The sequence below is a fragment of the Neopelma chrysocephalum genome, unplaced genomic scaffold, assembly GCF_003984885.1.
Source record: "Neopelma chrysocephalum unplaced genomic scaffold, ASM398488v2 Primary Assembly neopelma1_76, whole genome shotgun sequence".
Lineage (NCBI taxonomy): Eukaryota > Metazoa > Chordata > Aves > Passeriformes > Pipridae > Neopelma > Neopelma chrysocephalum.
This window is the reverse complement of record NW_020897737.1, coordinates 14,563,075-14,580,243: the sequence shown is the minus strand read 5'-3', so window position 1 is coordinate 14,580,243 and position 17,169 is coordinate 14,563,075. Positions and strand designations below refer to the sequence as shown.

General features: G+C 42.8%; 1 protein-coding gene across 1 annotated transcript in view; it reads left to right on the top strand.

Moving 5' to 3' along the window:
- The first annotated feature begins 1,889 nt into the window (after positions 1-1,889).
- LOC113970379 (interferon-induced GTP-binding protein Mx-like) overlaps positions 1,890-17,169 on the top strand; it is a 17,642-nt gene continuing 2,362 nt past the window's right edge. Inside the window, exons 1-12 of the mRNA XM_027689245.1 lie at positions 1,890-1,943; positions 4,967-5,289; positions 6,752-6,944; positions 7,744-7,881; positions 9,099-9,253; positions 10,600-10,738; positions 11,246-11,444; positions 12,192-12,270; positions 12,903-13,025; positions 13,770-13,911; positions 16,023-16,181; positions 17,076-17,152. Of these exons, the coding sequence (XP_027545046.1) occupies positions 5,020-5,289; positions 6,752-6,944; positions 7,744-7,881; positions 9,099-9,253; positions 10,600-10,738; positions 11,246-11,444; positions 12,192-12,270; positions 12,903-13,025; positions 13,770-13,911; positions 16,023-16,181; positions 17,076-17,152 (1,674 nt within the window). The 5' untranslated portion in view covers positions 1,890-1,943; positions 4,967-5,019. The remainder of the gene's footprint in view (positions 1,944-4,966; positions 5,290-6,751; positions 6,945-7,743; positions 7,882-9,098; positions 9,254-10,599; positions 10,739-11,245; positions 11,445-12,191; positions 12,271-12,902; positions 13,026-13,769; positions 13,912-16,022; positions 16,182-17,075; positions 17,153-17,169) is intronic.

Here is a 17,169-nt window from a genome sequence, read left to right as displayed (position 1 = left end):
CCTCTGAGTCACAGAGGAAAAGGGCTGGTTCTAGAGAACAGTGGGAGTGCTGTGGGGTCGGACCCATGGACTAGAGTAAGGCAGTTTGAAGCCCACCAAAACAGCCAGGAATTGAGAGCAGCTGATCAATCGAGGCAGCAGTCAAAGGCAGAGGGAGTGAGAAGTAAGGGCTGATCCTGCACCTGACTTGGAAAGCCCCTGAGTGAATGAAGCATGACTTTTGCTTAACAGCTTAGAGCCTGTAAAAAAACCAAAACAAAGCAAATGAAACCAAACCAAACCAAACAAAAACCAACCAACCAACCAAACAAAACCCAAACAAACAAAAAAAACCAAAACACCAAAACCACAAAAAATGAGGGAGGAGAGCAAAGTCAGCAGAAGAGGGAGCATCCTGACCCAGTGACTCTAAGAAAACAGCACAAGGATTTGAGAAAAAGCTTGAGAGCTCAGCTGCCCTGAAGCAGTGTGTAACAAAGACAAATTACACTGTGTGTCACTTTGCTTTCTCTCACTCATATTGAACAACCTCAGCCATACCCTGCAGCCTCTGGCAGCCCTGGCTCAGCCCAGGTGAGTGGTGGCACAGTTTGCCACCCTGGCTGGGCTGGAAAGGCTCGCTGTGAGGTGGAAAAAATGCTCCCTCTCCTGTGGAGGGGGCCCTCACCCACTTGTTTTTTGCATGAAGGGATGAGAAGGCTGAAAGGGTCCCCTGGAGGGCACAGGACCAGCATTCCCAGAGGGCAATACTGGTGGGACTGGGGCACAGCAGCTTGCCTGGGCTCCTCTGGAACCAGCAGGTTTCACCCCAGGTGTGAGTGAGCTAACTCAGTGAGCTGACTTTTTTGGGGAGGAAAAGAGGGTTGTTGCTCAAGGGCAATATTTCCAAGTACCTCTGCCATTTGCCCCTGACACCCTATCCTGCAGTACAGCCAAGAGAGGAGGAGCTGTGTTGTGAGGAGTTACATTTCTCCTGTTCACTAAACAGCAGGAGGAAAGCTGGCATACAGAGAAAAGGAAAAATACCAACACATTGCATTATTGTTTCTTGAGCTATCGTGAAACTGTCACCTTCAGAGTATGGATTTGGCATTTGTCTGACAGAGCCCCTCCAAGGACTGTCACGGAGACAGTTTCACAAAGTCAAAAATTGTTTACTCAGGTGACAGCTACAACAGATTCAGAAACCTCTGTTGATAAATGCATTTGCTGTGTTACTGCTAAATATCCTAAGGCTAGAAAGACAGTGATTAATTAATAATTTACAATTCACTAAGTTTAAGTTCACCATTAATTAAGCTCAGTTTCAGCTGGGTATCAGCTGCTGAATAGAGGTATAGAGGTGGGGGTGCTCTTCTGTGAGGCTTCAGAGAGACTTTTTACAAGGACATGTAATAGGACAAGGGGAATGGCTTTGAATTGAAAGAGAGTAGGTTTAGACTGGATATTAGGAAGAAATTCTTCCCTGTGAGGGTGATGAGGCCCTGGCACAGGTTGCCCAGAGAAGCTGTGTCTGCCCCATCCCTGGAAGTGTCCAAGGCCAGGTTGGACAGGGCTTGGAGCAACCTGGGCTAGTGGAAGGTGTCCCTGCCTGTGCAGGGGGGTTGGGACTAGATGATCTTTTATGCCCCTTCTAACCCAAACCAGACTCTGTGATTCTAGGAACTTCTAGCTGTGACATCTCCACTTCACCCCTGACACGACTCAGGTGTTGGGATAACTCCGTGTGCAAGGTTAGCAAGAGGTGCTGACTCATGGCAACTCTGCATATTGAAAGAGCAAGCCTGGTCGTTTTCCACAGAAGGCAACTATTTCTCGTGTGAGAATTGGTTTCGTTTCTCCTGATTCTTGTCACTGTCTGTAGGTGGAGCCTGTAAATAAAAAAGCAACCAAAGAAGTTCAGAAAGGTTACTACATCTCCTTACTACGGGACAGTTACAAGGGTAAGTTCCTTTTTTCCCACTTCTAAGAATAATAATGCAATTTTTGACTGTTGTCTTCATTTTAATGTGAAAAGGCTCCATAAGAGTCCAAAATAAGTGTGTTTAAACAAGGTTGCCAGGAGTAGGATTTGTTGCTTTCCGGGGTGGGGAAAAAAGAAAAGACATTACTATTATTTCCTCTTTAAGAGGAGACAACTGAGAGATGGCATTTAAGTTGGAACACATGTTTTAAAGTACTGGTAGGAGGAGACAGTGTTCAGCAACATGATCTAGCCAGCAGTATTCATGTGTAGCATCATAAGCTGCTTTTTCTTTTTTTTCTGAGAAGACAGCTAGAATTAACAAACATACAGCCCAGAGACTGTGTGGTTTACCCAAATATCCTGAAGTATGCCAGCCAGAAGTCCAGATGCTCCTCAGGCTGGACAGAGGGTGAATAAATGCAAGAGCTGTGAAGGTTCAGCACCGCAGCCCTGCACTTTGGGGTTAAAAGGGATTTTATTGATAAGGGATTTTTTTTATCTCCTTGAGATGCAAAGCCAGGATCTTTAGAGAAGAACAAGGCAGCTCCTCTTCAGAACCATCAGCAGGTTGGTGCTTCGTGCAGGTGTGGATGTGCAGCACGGTTCTCTTTGCTGTGCCAGGAGAGGTTTCCACACACAGGCAGGTAAAAATCTAAAAGTAAAGCTCAAGGAAAGGAAGGAGGCAGGGGATGCTTTAGGATTTTATCTCTGTATTTGACTGGATCTTAGGTATTTACACACCTGTCCAAAAGCACTGGGGCCAGAGGTGTAGAGAAAAGGTCCCTCCCTCTGCACCGTTTGCGGTGAATGAATTCAAGCGGGACAGACTTTAGTTCAGGAAGAACTCTCTTGTAACTTTATTACTCCATTTCTATATACAGAACCTGGGTCCGTTCTGTAAAGAAACAGCCAGGCAGGTGTTTCTTTATCTCCCCACATACCACACATCCCCATGTGACTGCTTCCAGCCACAGAGAACAGCTGCGCTTCAAGTTTGACCTTGTGATTCTTTTCACACACACGCTAATCTTAGCTCTGGCTCGCTCAGAACCACAATATTTTTGCTTCAGTGTTTTCTTCTTCTTCTTTAGTCATCCAGGTGGCTGATGTTGTCCGTCCAGCTGCTCCTACACGGAGGTGCCCCGCAGGCATCCCTGATGGAGGCACTGGCAGTGGGGTGGTGGGGAAGAGGGAGGCTGGGGAGGGGTGAAAATCGACCTGGAAACTCCCTGAAATCTCGGGAGGTCAGTTTGCCCTGTTGGCTCGGTCTCCAGCATCGTTTTACACCCTCTGGTGGCCGATGTGCACCGAAGGCAATCACAAACATCTCAGCTCCCCTACCTCTGGAATGAATGAATTATGCAAGCATCCAGACATCCCGCGATGCCCACCTGGTGTGCTTATCTTTGGGCAAATGCCACTGCCTCAGAGACCTGGAAGGGATGGGGGAGGGCTGAGGATTCATGAGAAGACTCAGCTATCACCCCTACACAGATCTAGGAGGGGTGAAGACCACAGGGTGCACACACACCCTAGCGAAGATTCCTACAGGCAGCGGCAGAGTAAACCAACACGTGGATTTCTGAGGTTATCAAGCTATTCTCCCCCTAGACCTGGAAAAAGGTTAGTAAGGTGGTGCAATCCTTCCTGTGCCACACGGGCGTAGTGATTTTTTTGTGTACTGAGCCCTAACAACATCGGATGAAAGAAAGAAGGAGAGGGGAGGAAAAAAAAAAAGGCGCCGAAATGGGCCAGAATCCACAAGTGAAACGCGACACCGGGATGACGTGATGACACAAAGTCTGCCAACAATTTCCCTTCCCCAGGGCCGCCCCTGCCTCCTCCCTTTCCTTGAACTACATAAGTGCTTTGTTGCTTTGTAATTGTGAATTCTGCAAGGCCAAAGACAACGTTTTGGAAGCAAGAGGGTCTCACTGAAGCTTTGGTTCAACGGGAAGAACCCTGACCTGACTATAATCCACAGCAATAGATGGCAGAGCTGTTATTTAGGTACTGCATTGGCAATATTTAGATATTGTATTAGCAATAAATCTAATCATAATTATCCACATAATCACTGTATCCTACTTTTCACCCCTGTCCCAGAATCTTCTCTAGACTACTCTGCTACAGCAGAGTGGTTTTTTGTCTAAGCTCGTTTTACACGTTGAAGGTATAACTTACATTGTGTCCAATCATCCTATTTTGACATCTGCTTAAATTAGAAAACCTGTAAACTTAATTCAAGCAAAGAAATTAACAAAACAGGAAGTTATTTCAAGCAAAGATGTGTTTCTCCTAACTTATTTCCCCAAGTGTTTAACAGATCCTTGTTTTGGCAGAGGGAGGCCAAAGAACATCAAGCTTTGAAAAAATACTGATGGGGTGTTTTTTTTCTTTAAATCTCTCTCTCTGGAAATCACTTTCCCTGGAAAATGTCACATCAAAAGCTTCTAGTTTCCTCAGACATCCATAGAAAATAAACCAAAACTTTTACATAAAGAGGAGTCGAACAAGAAAATAAAAAGTCTCCTAGCTCTCCCTTCTCTGACATCATGTCAAGCAAAGTCTGCATTTGGGGTGAGGGTTTTAAGCTATAGAGGAGGGGACCAAGATGCAAAGCCTCTAAAATATGTGTCAGACTTGCCTCTGACAAGTGTTTCTACTGCAAGAGAGGTGAGTTGGCTGCGCAGCAGAATATGGCTTGGTGTGTCCCTCTCTCATTGCTGGTGGCTCACCCATGTAGACCCTCATTGTGCAGCCCACAGCCCTACACTCCTGACTCAGGAAGTTAAGGATGCTCACACTCTCTCCAGTCATGCCCACCTACTGACTGAGCTTCTCCAGACACCTTTCAGCAAAATATTTCACTGAGGAAAACCAGCTTTTAGCGAAAAACGGGTGTAACTTCGCCTCTCATCCCCAAATAAATACTGTTTTTTCTGTGGCAGTTTCATTCTTTCACACTGGAGTCACTCATTGCCCCATGTTTGATTTCAGAAGCTGTACCTAAGAGCTGGACCAGGCAGTAACCACTGTTTAGTGAATCCCTTATGGACAACCTGCGTGGTAGCCCAAGAAATCGGCAGACCATGGATAAAAGGAATGCAGCATTCAAATCACCTTCTGAAAGAACCAAACCTGCCCCGAAGATAGAAGGGTTTGCATTTCCCTTCTTTAAACAAGCTTTAGAAGGTGTTGCAGTGCCTCTCCCACCAGAGACAGAAGAAGAAGCTGTTCAGATGTCAGAGAACATTTTCCAGAGGAGGCCTGACTATGAGCAGAACGGCTTGGAGACAGAGTATTCCGGAGAACAGGACAAGGTAAGGCAAGAAGAGGACACAGATCCTCCCCATTCTTATTCTCTTGGTTCTCTTTGTGCCCCAAAAATTAATTCCTTTGTCTCTTTTTGGGCAATCTGCACTTGTTATGTCTAAGGAGTACTTTTGGATCAGGGCCAAGCAGTCATTTGTGCAACTAGGAAGACAGGTACCTGCAATTAATCTGCAGATATAAACAACTAAAAAAAAAGGATGGCTGCAGCCTAGAAGCCCATTTAATGTGTGACATGTATCTCTTTCATTCTTAACAACACGTTGAGCAGAAGTCCTAAAAGCTGAGGTAGATTTTACTTGAGGCTCTACCTTCAACAGGAATGCAAAGAAAGGTTGATAATAACCTTCTTAGATATTTGACACTGGAAGCAGATTGGTTTTAAGTTTGTGACATAGTTAATGAAGTTTTTTGAGAAGTTGCTAGCTATTAAACATCAGTGGGCAGGGGGTACCAATAAGGTTTCAGTGCCTGCCTCCAGTAAAGTGTGCAGTCTTCCTCATCCTGAAAGAAAAAATCTGCTCTGTTTGAGTACATCTGATTGACATACATACTTTTAGAGTTGGCTTTCTTGGACAAAAGTGATGGAGAGAAACTTCAGTTTTTCTTTTCAAAAAGTCAGGTTTGAGTGTGCCTGGCCCAATATGTCTGAAACATATTGGTGTTCTCAAAATTGCATTTCTAAATGCAGCAGTCAGACTGGAACAGGGAGAAAAGGCCAAGGCTGATCTTTATATACTTTATTTGAGCATATTTAACAGCAGATGGACCAGTTTTGTAAAAGACTGGAAGTTATCTGGCTTGTTTTCATGTAAATGAGGAGCCTGTGTTAACGTCTGGCACATGTATCAAAACCAAAAAATGACAATAATCAGTCATTTAACACAACCCACTCATATTCATTCCTTACCCAAGCCTAAAATGAGGCAAAGAAAGAAGAGCCATGATGATCTAAAAGTCTTTTAGCCACCTGTTGAGGATGCTACAACAGAACACTTTTGGTGTCTGTGCAAAAACTGTATCTTCAAACTCCAAAACAAAGATTTAATAAGCTATTCTGTGCTAAATTCTGTGATTACTAGTTTTCATTTGCATACACATTTCAATACAACTGTAGATGAGTGGAAGAAAATGGCAATTATTAAAAAAAAAAGAACAAAGCACACTTAGCAATGTGGTCTCCTTCTTCTTTTTTTACCTTCTCAGAATAGCTTCCAAAATTTGGTATTTTTGCTAAGGATGATCATTGAGCCAACTGATTTTTTCATATTTATAGACACCTGTTTATAACATGGAGGATGAACAGTGATATAAAGCACAGCTTGATGTCAATAAATAAGTCACTACTAAAAATGACGAGCCAGAAAAGACGTCTGGATTTTTGTTGTCGTTGTTGTGGAAACAACTTATTTTAAAATTAGGGAAAACTCATCCTAAGTTTAACTCTGTCAGGCTGCAGAACACACCTTGTACAGACAATATGAGGAAAAGATCAGGCCCTGCATTGATCTCGTCGACAGCCTGAGAGCTCTGGGGATAGAGAAGGACCTGTCCTTGCCTGCGATCGCAGTGATTGGAGACCAGAGCTCTGGGAAGAGTTCTGTCCTAGAAGCCCTGTCTGGTGTTGCTCTTCCCAGGGGCAATGGTAAGAAGTCACCTTCTCAGGTTTTCACCTGAATTTCACTTTGATGAGATGGGATTTTTTTTTTTTTAATTTTTTTTTGGTCTAGAATTGGATAACTGTGACTGAGAAGTGGATGTGCCAGTGAGGCACCACAAGGTAACCCCCAACAAGGCACATCTTCTGGCTGGTCAAGAGACCAGGAGTAAGGAGTGTAGTGTAGTTGCTCCAAACTTTGGACAGACTGAAAGGTAGCATCAGCTGACTGTGCATTTCCCAGCAAAGAGTATCAGTTTCACGAGGAAAACTACTTTTGAAATTTGCTTTTGGGGTTGGTTTAGGTTTTTTTAACAATATTTTCTTACAGATACCTTTTTTTTTTTTGTAAAAAACATATAAAGACCTTTACTTAAAAACAAAACATCATTTGAGTCAGAGAAGGTTGTTGGAAGACTTTGCAGCTCAAGAAGATTCACTTTTCAGCTCTCTCTGTGCGTGTATATTCGCACGCATAAGTTCTGCGAGTTCTGTGTGAGTTGACAATACCCTCTAATATTTGAGGCTGGACTTGAGGAAAACTTTTCCTAGGATTTAGCTGCAGCACTGAAACAGATCACCCAGCAAAGAGCAAATCTGCCATCTGTGGAGGTTTGCAAGACCAAGCATGAGTGGAAAGAGCCATAGCTGACCTCACATAGTGCCGGTGACAATCCTACTCCGAGTGGGAAGTTGGATGAGACCCCTCTGGCAATGTCACGTAGTACAAGGCTGCGTGTCATGTCCAGCAACTACTGAGTTACCTATTTCTTTGGAACTGCTGCAGGTATTGTCACTCGATGTCCCCTGGAGCTCAAACTGAAGAGGTTACCCGAGGGCCAGGCGTGGCAGGGGAGAATCTGTTACCGCAATGTTGTCATGGACCTCCAGAGTCCCTCTGAGGTGGACAGGGCAATAAGACAAGGTGAGTGGGTTTGGCTTGCTCAGTCTCCTCCAAATCAGGATGATCCATGATGATCACAGAACCACAGAAGGGTTTGGGTTGCGAGGGACCTTAAAGATCATCTGGTCCCAATCCCGGCACTGTGGGCAGGGATGCCACTTACAAGATCCATGATCCTTTTATCCATGATACAGGATCAGGGTGTGTTCTTAGCTGGGTGGTGTCTTCCTGCTTTCCTGGTCTGGGGAGGTTGTCTGTCAAACTGTAAACATGCAAAGCCCCAAATGGTCCCTGTCATCAGTTCAAAAGCTCAGAGATTGCTTGAGGTGTCTCTGGCTGGAAATCTTCCAATTTTGGAGAAAATTGCAAGAAGGCAGAGTGGAAACCATGGAGAAATCCTGGCAGGTACTGTGACCATGGCCTCAATCATTGTCCTTCCCACGTCACAGCTTTACTGTTATGGCATTTCATGCTGAGTAAGAAATCATTGTTCTTACCCAAAGGGCAGTAAGCACTTGCCCTAAATGTGAAAGTTGGATTGTCCTTATTTCCTTGAGACTAGCACAGCTCTGCACAGTCATTCTTCCTAGGTTGTTGGGTTTTTTTCATTAGCTTTTCAATATATTATTTGGATATTCTCAAGTTATCTTTCCAAAACAGGCAAGGCAACTGGTATGAATTAATTAAGGTAATTACAGGGATGAAAATCTCTCATGAGAATGGCTGTGGGTTTCCTTTGCCTCTCTGTGCTGCTCACAGTTCCAGCATTATTGCCTTGTAGGATTTGGGACAATTTACTTGATCTCCGAACCTCCCTATCAAAGTGTAAAGAATATAGAACAACATCTGTTTGTCTTTCAAGGCATCCAAGGATTAATTAATGCCCAGAGAGTGTCTTGTTGTTGGGGAAGCATTTCTACAGCTGACCAGTATTTTATCTGATCCCTTTTGCTGTGGTTTATTTGCATGTATTTTGTCTCCATACATGAGAGTTCATAAATATGTGCTCTGTAAAATATTGCAGTTCCTATCCCAAAAGGACCTCACGTGTGCTGCCTAATAATTTCCTTAGACTTTTGCATAAGTGGATTTATGTGTGTGGCCGGATCTGAGAGAAAAAGCCAAGCCTGAAAGAACCTTAGGTGGTAGTCAGGCACTTTTCAAAGTCGGTGTGTTAAGCTTTGGTTTGATGTGGAGTTGAACCTTGTATTCTTTGCCTTGCTCTTTTCTCCTTGCAGCCCAGGATGTTGTGGCTGGTCCCAGAGGTGCCATTAGTGCAGAATTAATTTCCCTGGAGGTTCGGTCCCCAGATGTCCCAGATTTGACGCTAATTGATCTTCCTGGAATTGCCAGAGTGGCCGTGGGGGACCAGCCGAAAGACATCGGGGAACAGGTAAAACACAGTCTCATGTGCCAATCTGTGCATGGGGACACCTCTGTAACCTCCCTCATACCTGGGCACGTCACTGAACACACTGCAGCCCCACGTTCCTCAGCTAGATCTGGAAGACAAATGCACCCCAGAAAAACTGGTCTCTTACCAGCTCTGTGGATGTATTTGGCAGAGGTGAACAGATCTGAGGTCATCCCTTACTTGCAGAGCACATCAGAATCAGACCCATCCTGGGTTTTCTCATCCTTTAAGGGATCCCAGCAGACCTTTTTGGAAGTAAACAGAATAAGTGTTAAAGTGGAGGGGATCTCTACTCTTCCTCTGGCTGCTTTTAGAAGAAATGCTGGGGAATGCAAATAAAACTAGTTGGACAAGGCCCACTGTGAGGGTGACGTGCAGGAAGTGGGTGTTCTGTTCCTCCTAAAATGCCTTTAAATAGGAGCTTGGAATAAGAGGAGCCCAAACTAGACTAGACATACCAAATAAAAATGAGACAAGATTGGGTTGTCTGGGCTTTACTTTCTGGGAGGAGAGTAATTTAGTTTCAGAGTTAGATATTAATCTTTCTACTGTATTCAGAAGCAAGCAGCATCTGTGACATGATCCAAACATTTCCATCATCCCCAGCTGTCTGCACACTTCAGAGATGGAGTCTGTAGCATTGTAGCATGTCAGAAACTGGGGTGGACAGGAGGTAGAAAAGGGAGGTATCTTTAGCAAAACCCAGGGGGAAAAAAAAGTGTTAATTTACTTCAGAATAAACACAATAGAGCTGTGTGAAGCTGTTGTAAAACAACACAAATTGTGAAAAACTTGTTTAGTTGGGCATTGAAACATAGAAACAATGGCAACTAGATATCATGGGCTACTTGGTTTTTGGCTTTTTTTTGTTTCCCTACAAATACTCCACTGAAATAAAAGCCAGACATTTGCTCTCCTTTCAGAGGTACAAATTTGAGATTTATCAATGTAATCTAGCTTGCTTTCTTTCCATGAGTGTGTATCTAGACATCAGAACCTGATTTTCTTACATATGGCTATTTATCAAATATCTTTAATACTTCCATAATTAAAGATTACTTGCACGAGAGGTTAAACTCTATATAGTTGTCAAGACAGGCATAACAACAGTCTGGTCTCTGTTCATGCCAACTGTTTGGATAAGGATGTTTACATAGGAAAAGAGGCTGCATTCTTCTGCTGACCCATTTCCATGCCATCCTTTAGCATGTAATACCATCCTCAGCATATGTGGCATTTAATGTCATCAGACAGGGGCTCAAATTGCTAGAAATGGTCACATCCTACATGCAAGCATCTGATTTCACTGCTGTATTGCATTGCAGATCAAAATTCTCCTTAAAAGAATTATTGGTTGCAAAGAAACAATCAATTTGGTAGTGGTGCCATGTAATGTGGATATTGCAACGACAGAAGCCTTGAAAATGGCCCAAGAGGTGGATCCCAGTGGAGAAAGGACAATAGGTAAGACAACTTTTAAGCTACAAGTTGAAGAGAAGGGCAATTTTTTTTCATGAGGACTCATGTTCTGTGTCCCACACCAGATCTGTGACATTAGCTACTAGAAGAGGAGGGGGAAAAAAAGGAAAACAGCCTAAATAAACTATTTACAAAGCTTAAGTAGCTCCAAGAATAAGAATAAGAGTAAGAATAAGAAAAAGCCCTTGGTTTTGTGTCTTGCTGGCATTCACATTACGAATAATTGGAAATTTCAAATCTCAAAGTTAATGGTAGGAAAGCTTTGCCTGTTAAAAAAGGTTTGCAAGGCAAAAGGCCTGGTGGAAGGCCAAATGTAGAGCAAGTTTTACAGGGCAAAGCCCAGGGGCTGAGAGCTTTCTAGGAGAGAGAAAACAGACAAAAACTCCTTTGTGAAACATGGTACAGAGCGTTCCTGCTTGGCGGGGGGTGTTTCTCCTGCACCTCTCCCACCTGTAACTTCTGCACTCGACTAAACTTTGGGTCATTTCACAGGGATCCTCACCAAACCCGACCTGGTGGACAGAGGAACTGAAGAGTCTATAATCAGAATAATGCAAAACATGGTAATCCCTCTCAAAAAGGGTTACATGATCGTGAAGTGTCGTGGGCAGCAGGACATCCACAACAAAGTGACCTTGGCCTCTGCAATCCAGCAGGAGAGGAACTTCTTTGCGAGTCACAGACATTTCAGGTACCTCCCACAGAAAAAAATCCACTTAAAAACATATTAAAATCGCTTCAAAGCTTCCTGTTGATTTGCTGAGATTTAACTCCGGGTTGCAAACAGGTACTCATTATAATTATGTATTATATTTCTCATTTCCCGCGTAGTGTTGTGTTTCAGCAACCCAGAGGAATTTTTTACATAGCAAATAAACTTTGGAAATGTTTTCTGGATGCAAAATACATGGGAGAAGTGCGATGAACTTTAGAAGTTCAGAATAGCCCCAAGGAATTTAACTTAAGCATCTGAACACTTCAAGTCAAGCACTTAGGTGTTTCTTTTCACTGGAAAACGTGGTGAAACACAGCATGGAAAGGCCACTGCCTGTGCTGAGGGCACAATCTGCCCAGAAGACGAGTCAGCAGCAAATCAATCATAATACAGAGGATGGCCAGATGAAAAGGGCTTTGAATCAGTGAACTTCACACATGCAGAAACGATGCAGCAGCACATCCATCTGCTGTTAGGATTTGCTGTTTTCGGATTCTTCTCTGCTTCCCTTTGCTTAGCCAGGAGCTGTCAAACAACTCGTGAATAGAAGTGCCCAGAGGGTCCTGAGCTGCTGCCACGTCTGTACCAGCACTCCCCAGAGGGCTCTTTCTTTAATCAAGTTGCTTAATAGAACTAGTGAAAATAGAGCAGAGCATCAGTGCTGCCTCCTTGCCCTGCACATGCTGGCTACCCAAAACCCACCTCTTCCTCTTTTTTTTGCAGTGTTCTTATGGAAGAAGAAAAGGCTACTATCCCTCATCTGTCGGTGAAGCTCACAAATGAACTCGTGAACCACATTATTGTAAGTAACAGAGGTACCACACTAAGCTGTTTGTATCAGTTACTGCCTAAAAATGAGTTCAACCCTTCGACCTTGGAATGCAATGGAACTGCAGTTGGGTTGCAGCTTTCTGTGCATAGATAGTGCTTAATGATCCTTCAATCTGGCAGTCTGAGAACAAACTGAACTGAGAGTTAGAGGTAAAAAACCCCCATGCTCTGTCCTCAGATTTGCCTTTAAACTGCAGATCATTTCATCTACTTGTGACTCATAACTCCTGCCTTTTCAATGGCAGCCATGATTTTTCCTTTTGTTTATAAGGAGTGTTGATCATCTGGGTGACAAGGTACTGCCATCACCTTACTGAAACACAGTCGTTTCTATTTAACTGAAAATGTCTTCAAAATTTCTAGTAAGATGTAATTGTTCTATTATATTACCATACTACTGCAAGTACATTGGTGTTTTTATTTTATATTAATTTATCTGTAAGTAATATATTTTATTCCACTAAGGGAAGATGCTAAAATATAGGGAACCTCTAAATTCAGTCTCAAAGGAGAAAAAAAAATATTTCTTTATGTAAACTTAGAGAAAATAAGCCAGACATGTTCAACCTATGTCAATGCCCTTCTTTACTGACCACTCTCCAGAAAACTTTGCCAGCGCTGGAAACCCAAATACGTGAGAAGCTCCATAAAACGTTACAGGACCTACAAAGATACAATAGAGGAACACCCAAAACAGAGTCTGAGAAGCTGATTTTCCTCACAGATGTAAGTATCAGTATTAGTTTGGTCAGGGAGCAGAGCGAGGAGGTAGAAAAAGTTATCGAAACATCAGCATGGACCACCAGGAAGTTTGTGGTATCTGCCACTGAAATGCTTTGAGAGTAAGATGGGCAAACCTCTTTCAGGAATACAACATACCTGCAAAAATAATGGACCAGAGAACCCCGTGGCCCATTCCAGCAATTTTTTTCCCTGTGATTATATGACAAGAAAATGAAACAGTTAATTGGTCAAAATCAAGCATCTCAGAGAGGGAAAATTTACCCTCCTGCCTGCTCAACACTTTGAAGGGTTTTCATTGTTTACAGCACTTGTAAGTTCAAGTGTATTCCTGATATCAAAATATGGTTTGCAAGTCCATCTAAGTTGTCTCATCTTGGGGAGTTAATCCCTCACAGTAAGCCTTTGGTAGAGGTGTTTGTGAAGCCTCACCAGTCTTCAAAGACTTCATACAAGTCTGGTCAATTAGAATTTAGTAAATGGTTCTAAAAGTCTATGGGGGGGTAGGGAGGGGAAAGAGTATCAAGTTTGTTCTCCTGTAGCTGTGATGGTTTTGTAAAAAAAAACCCCAAAAACCCAAAGCCAAACAAACCAGGAGCTGAGGGCATAAAATATATAAGGAAAGGATGTTTTCTATGAACCATGCCCCTGCTTTAATTCACTTACACAAATTAGTCTGAAGAAATGAAAGTTTGCTACATTGCTTGCTTTTTCTTTAATTCATTACAGTTGATCAAACTCTTTAACCAAGACATCTCTCGGACAATGCGAGGGGAGGAGCAGCTGTTTGGGGATGAAATCAGACTGTTCACGAAAATCCGCCGAGAGTTTCGAACGTGGGGAGCGATTCTCCTGGAGTGTGCTGAGAAGGGTAAGCACAGAAACCATCACTTGCAGCTGACCTGAGAGTCCATTCCCTTGCTTTTAAATCCAGACACAGCATCATCAGTAGGTTGTTTTCAAGAAAGTGAAGAACAAGAAGCTACAAGCAAATTATAGTGGTGTAGTGTTAGGCAAGTTATGTTTTGGGAACAAAGACATGGAAAGTTGTCATTACAGAGAGATCAGTGGATGTCTCTCTTCTCCCAGTGAAGCAATAAAATCAAGACCCAGAATTTGTTGGTGATTCTCTGAACCACTCTTTCAAATAACAACACCACCAGCACCAATTAATAATAATAATAATAATAATAATAATAATAATAATAACAACAACATCATTATTATTTTCTATTATTTTTATTCATAGTAATATGAATGTTTTAGAATCTGGGTCTTTTTTTGTTCCACTTTAGCTCTAGTTTAAGGTGTGGAGAACGTAATTCTGGGTCTGAAATAGCCACAACCTTGCCAAGAATGTTGCACCTTGCTAATTGCTTAACTGAACTCAGTTCTTAATTGGGGGGTTTTGCTGTAGGGTGATACACGCAGACTGAACTCTGTTGTACACTCAACATCCTTTGTAGCACTTTTTTCACATCTCTGAAACCCCATCATTTGCTCTTGGAGATGAAATAGCTTCAGCTGCCAGTCAAGCAGTAGCTCTTTTAACAAGTTCTTTTAGTCTTTGATGCACTTCTGTATCAACCTCACTAGTGACTAAAATGATAAATGATAAATTAAAAACGATAAAAAATGATAGGTACATATAGGTTACAAAGGTGTCATCAGCCAAAGAAAAAGCTATGTGTGTATATATGCACAGATGTGGAGACAGACAGACAGACAGACATGGGTGTATATCAGTGTCTCATCCAAGTAGTACCTTGAAGTAGTAGTAGCACATCCTTGAAGTACCAAGCCAAGCAACAGGATTTTATGAAGAGGAATAAAAAAATAGGACAATGAAGGCATGAAGGAATAGATGTAAAGACAGCAGGAAGCAGAAGGACGCAGCCCCTTCAGAGGACAACAAGCACCTGTGTTGCAGAAGTTACACCAGGCATCACACAGCAGCTGAACCACAGTGGGGAATCCTCTGGGCGCTTCCAGGTTATCCCCCTTGATGTCCAGCTTGGCAATAGGTGGGGGCAGCAGCACCCAACAGCTCTTACAACAGCACAGCTCTTGCTCACAACATGCTGCCCCAAAATCATCGGTGCATATGTCCAGGGAAAGTATTTACATCTTCAGCAGAGCAAGTTCACTTACGTAGCTTGAAAACTAGAGGTGGCTTTAGCAAGACCTTCCTCAACGAGAAGCGCTGGTATCAGTCACTGCTTAAGACTTCTGAAGGTACATCACTGAGTGTCAGATGATTCTGTTTAACTTCAGCTTTCTTATGATGAATTAAAGTATTAAAAATAGCAAATACTTTGGATACTCGAAACCTTGAACTTTCTGTTCCAAAGCTGATGGAGGTTCATGTTGATTTGTGTTACCGTAACTGTACAGGTATGTTTTTAGACTGAACAAGACACTCCACATCTATTTCTGTCTTTTCCTTTTCTTTTGAGTTTTTTCATTATCCAACCATAGATTCATATATCTGAACATTAGAACTGAATGGATTCATGGCTTGACTTCTACTTCCACACGTGCCCTTGATCCATGATTCACAAATCTGACCCCAAAACAGGGCAATATCAAAACCATTCAAAAATATGTAAACCAATTCAAAGGGATATAACTCATTTAAGAGGGCAAATGTGTATAATGTCAACAAAGAAATACTGACTGTTTTAAATATTGACTATTTTAAACAAAAATAGCTAGTCAGCAGTAGATTCCCTGGAATAGGTATTTAGTGAGCTTGGGAGCCTGTTTTGTTCTGGGGTTTTTTTAAACTTGGAAGTGAGGTGACTCATTCACTGAGCAACAATGTGTTAGCTCTGTTCTGTAATAACAGCGTTGCTTGAAATATCATCTCAGCAGTTGCTCTTCTCAAGAACAACTCAAGAGGAGAATTAGACTTCCTTCTCAAATGTGGAATGTGTAGATTGAGTGATTTGGTAGTAAAGCAAGGTTGTTTTACTATTACAGCTAAGAAAAGTGTACCCAGTAAAGCAAACAAATACGAAGACCAGTACCGTGGGAGGGAGTTCCCAGGCTTTACCAACTACAGGACGTTTGAGGACATCATAAAAGAGCAAATCCTAGAACTGGAGGAGCCAGCCATTGAGATCCTGAACAACGTGATCCGTACGTCTCGCAGCCCACGGGAGGCTCTTGTGTGGGATACACTGGGGTGCCTCACAATTGTTTTTTTTCCCAGGATAAGCTGATGATAACGCTCTCTCTGCTGGAGCAAGAGCTCCAGTCAGGATACTGCAGAGTGGGGGAGTAAATCTGATTCAACCTGGGGACTTCCCTCTTCTCTAAAGCCTTCGTCCTCTCCAGCATTTGTTAATATTTTTCCCAGTAGCTCTTGAAAGGGAGTTAGAAAGTAACTTTAATAAATAACACAGTAAGAAAACAGTATAGTAGAAGTACCTGGTGCCAGCCAAGCAGCTTGGAATTCCCAGACCCAGGGAGTGGAATACACAAACCTGAACTGGGAATGCATCTTCTTTGATGACATTGTATGTGTTATACAGTGATTGCTGGGGCTGGGGGGGAGAGTACAGTAGCTCATCCAGTAAAAGGCACCCAAGGAAAAATGATGTCGTGATTCTGTCTCTGCTGTGTTGCCTTAAAGGGCAGCAATCCCATGCCAGACTTGCTGCTCTGTACTCCATGTGCCAGCAACTTGTCCTGGAGAGGCCACTTGGGATAAGATACAGATGTGCTGACATGGCCAAGTGATGGTACATTTGGTGGGTACAGCTGTAAGCACAGAAATTGCTCTGTCAAAGAAATCTCTCTCTCAGGTGTTAAGTGGTTACAGGAGGTCTTTAATTGCTCACAGTCTTGGACCTGGAAATCTAAATTCCTCCTTGTCTGTATTGGCCATAAAGGCACAGTGCACCTACAGCTGCTCATCTATTGCTGAATGAATACAGGAAATGAGTAGTTCTCCCAAGTCTCATATTAAAAATAGCTTAAAATCCTCGCTTATTTACCTGACTTTATTTTGTCTGTCTGTTCTTCCCTTAGAACTGGTTGAAGAGAAATTTATGGAAATCGTTCAAAGGAATTTTGCTAATTTTCACAATCTAAGCAGAGCTGCTAAGGTGAGACACTACCTATA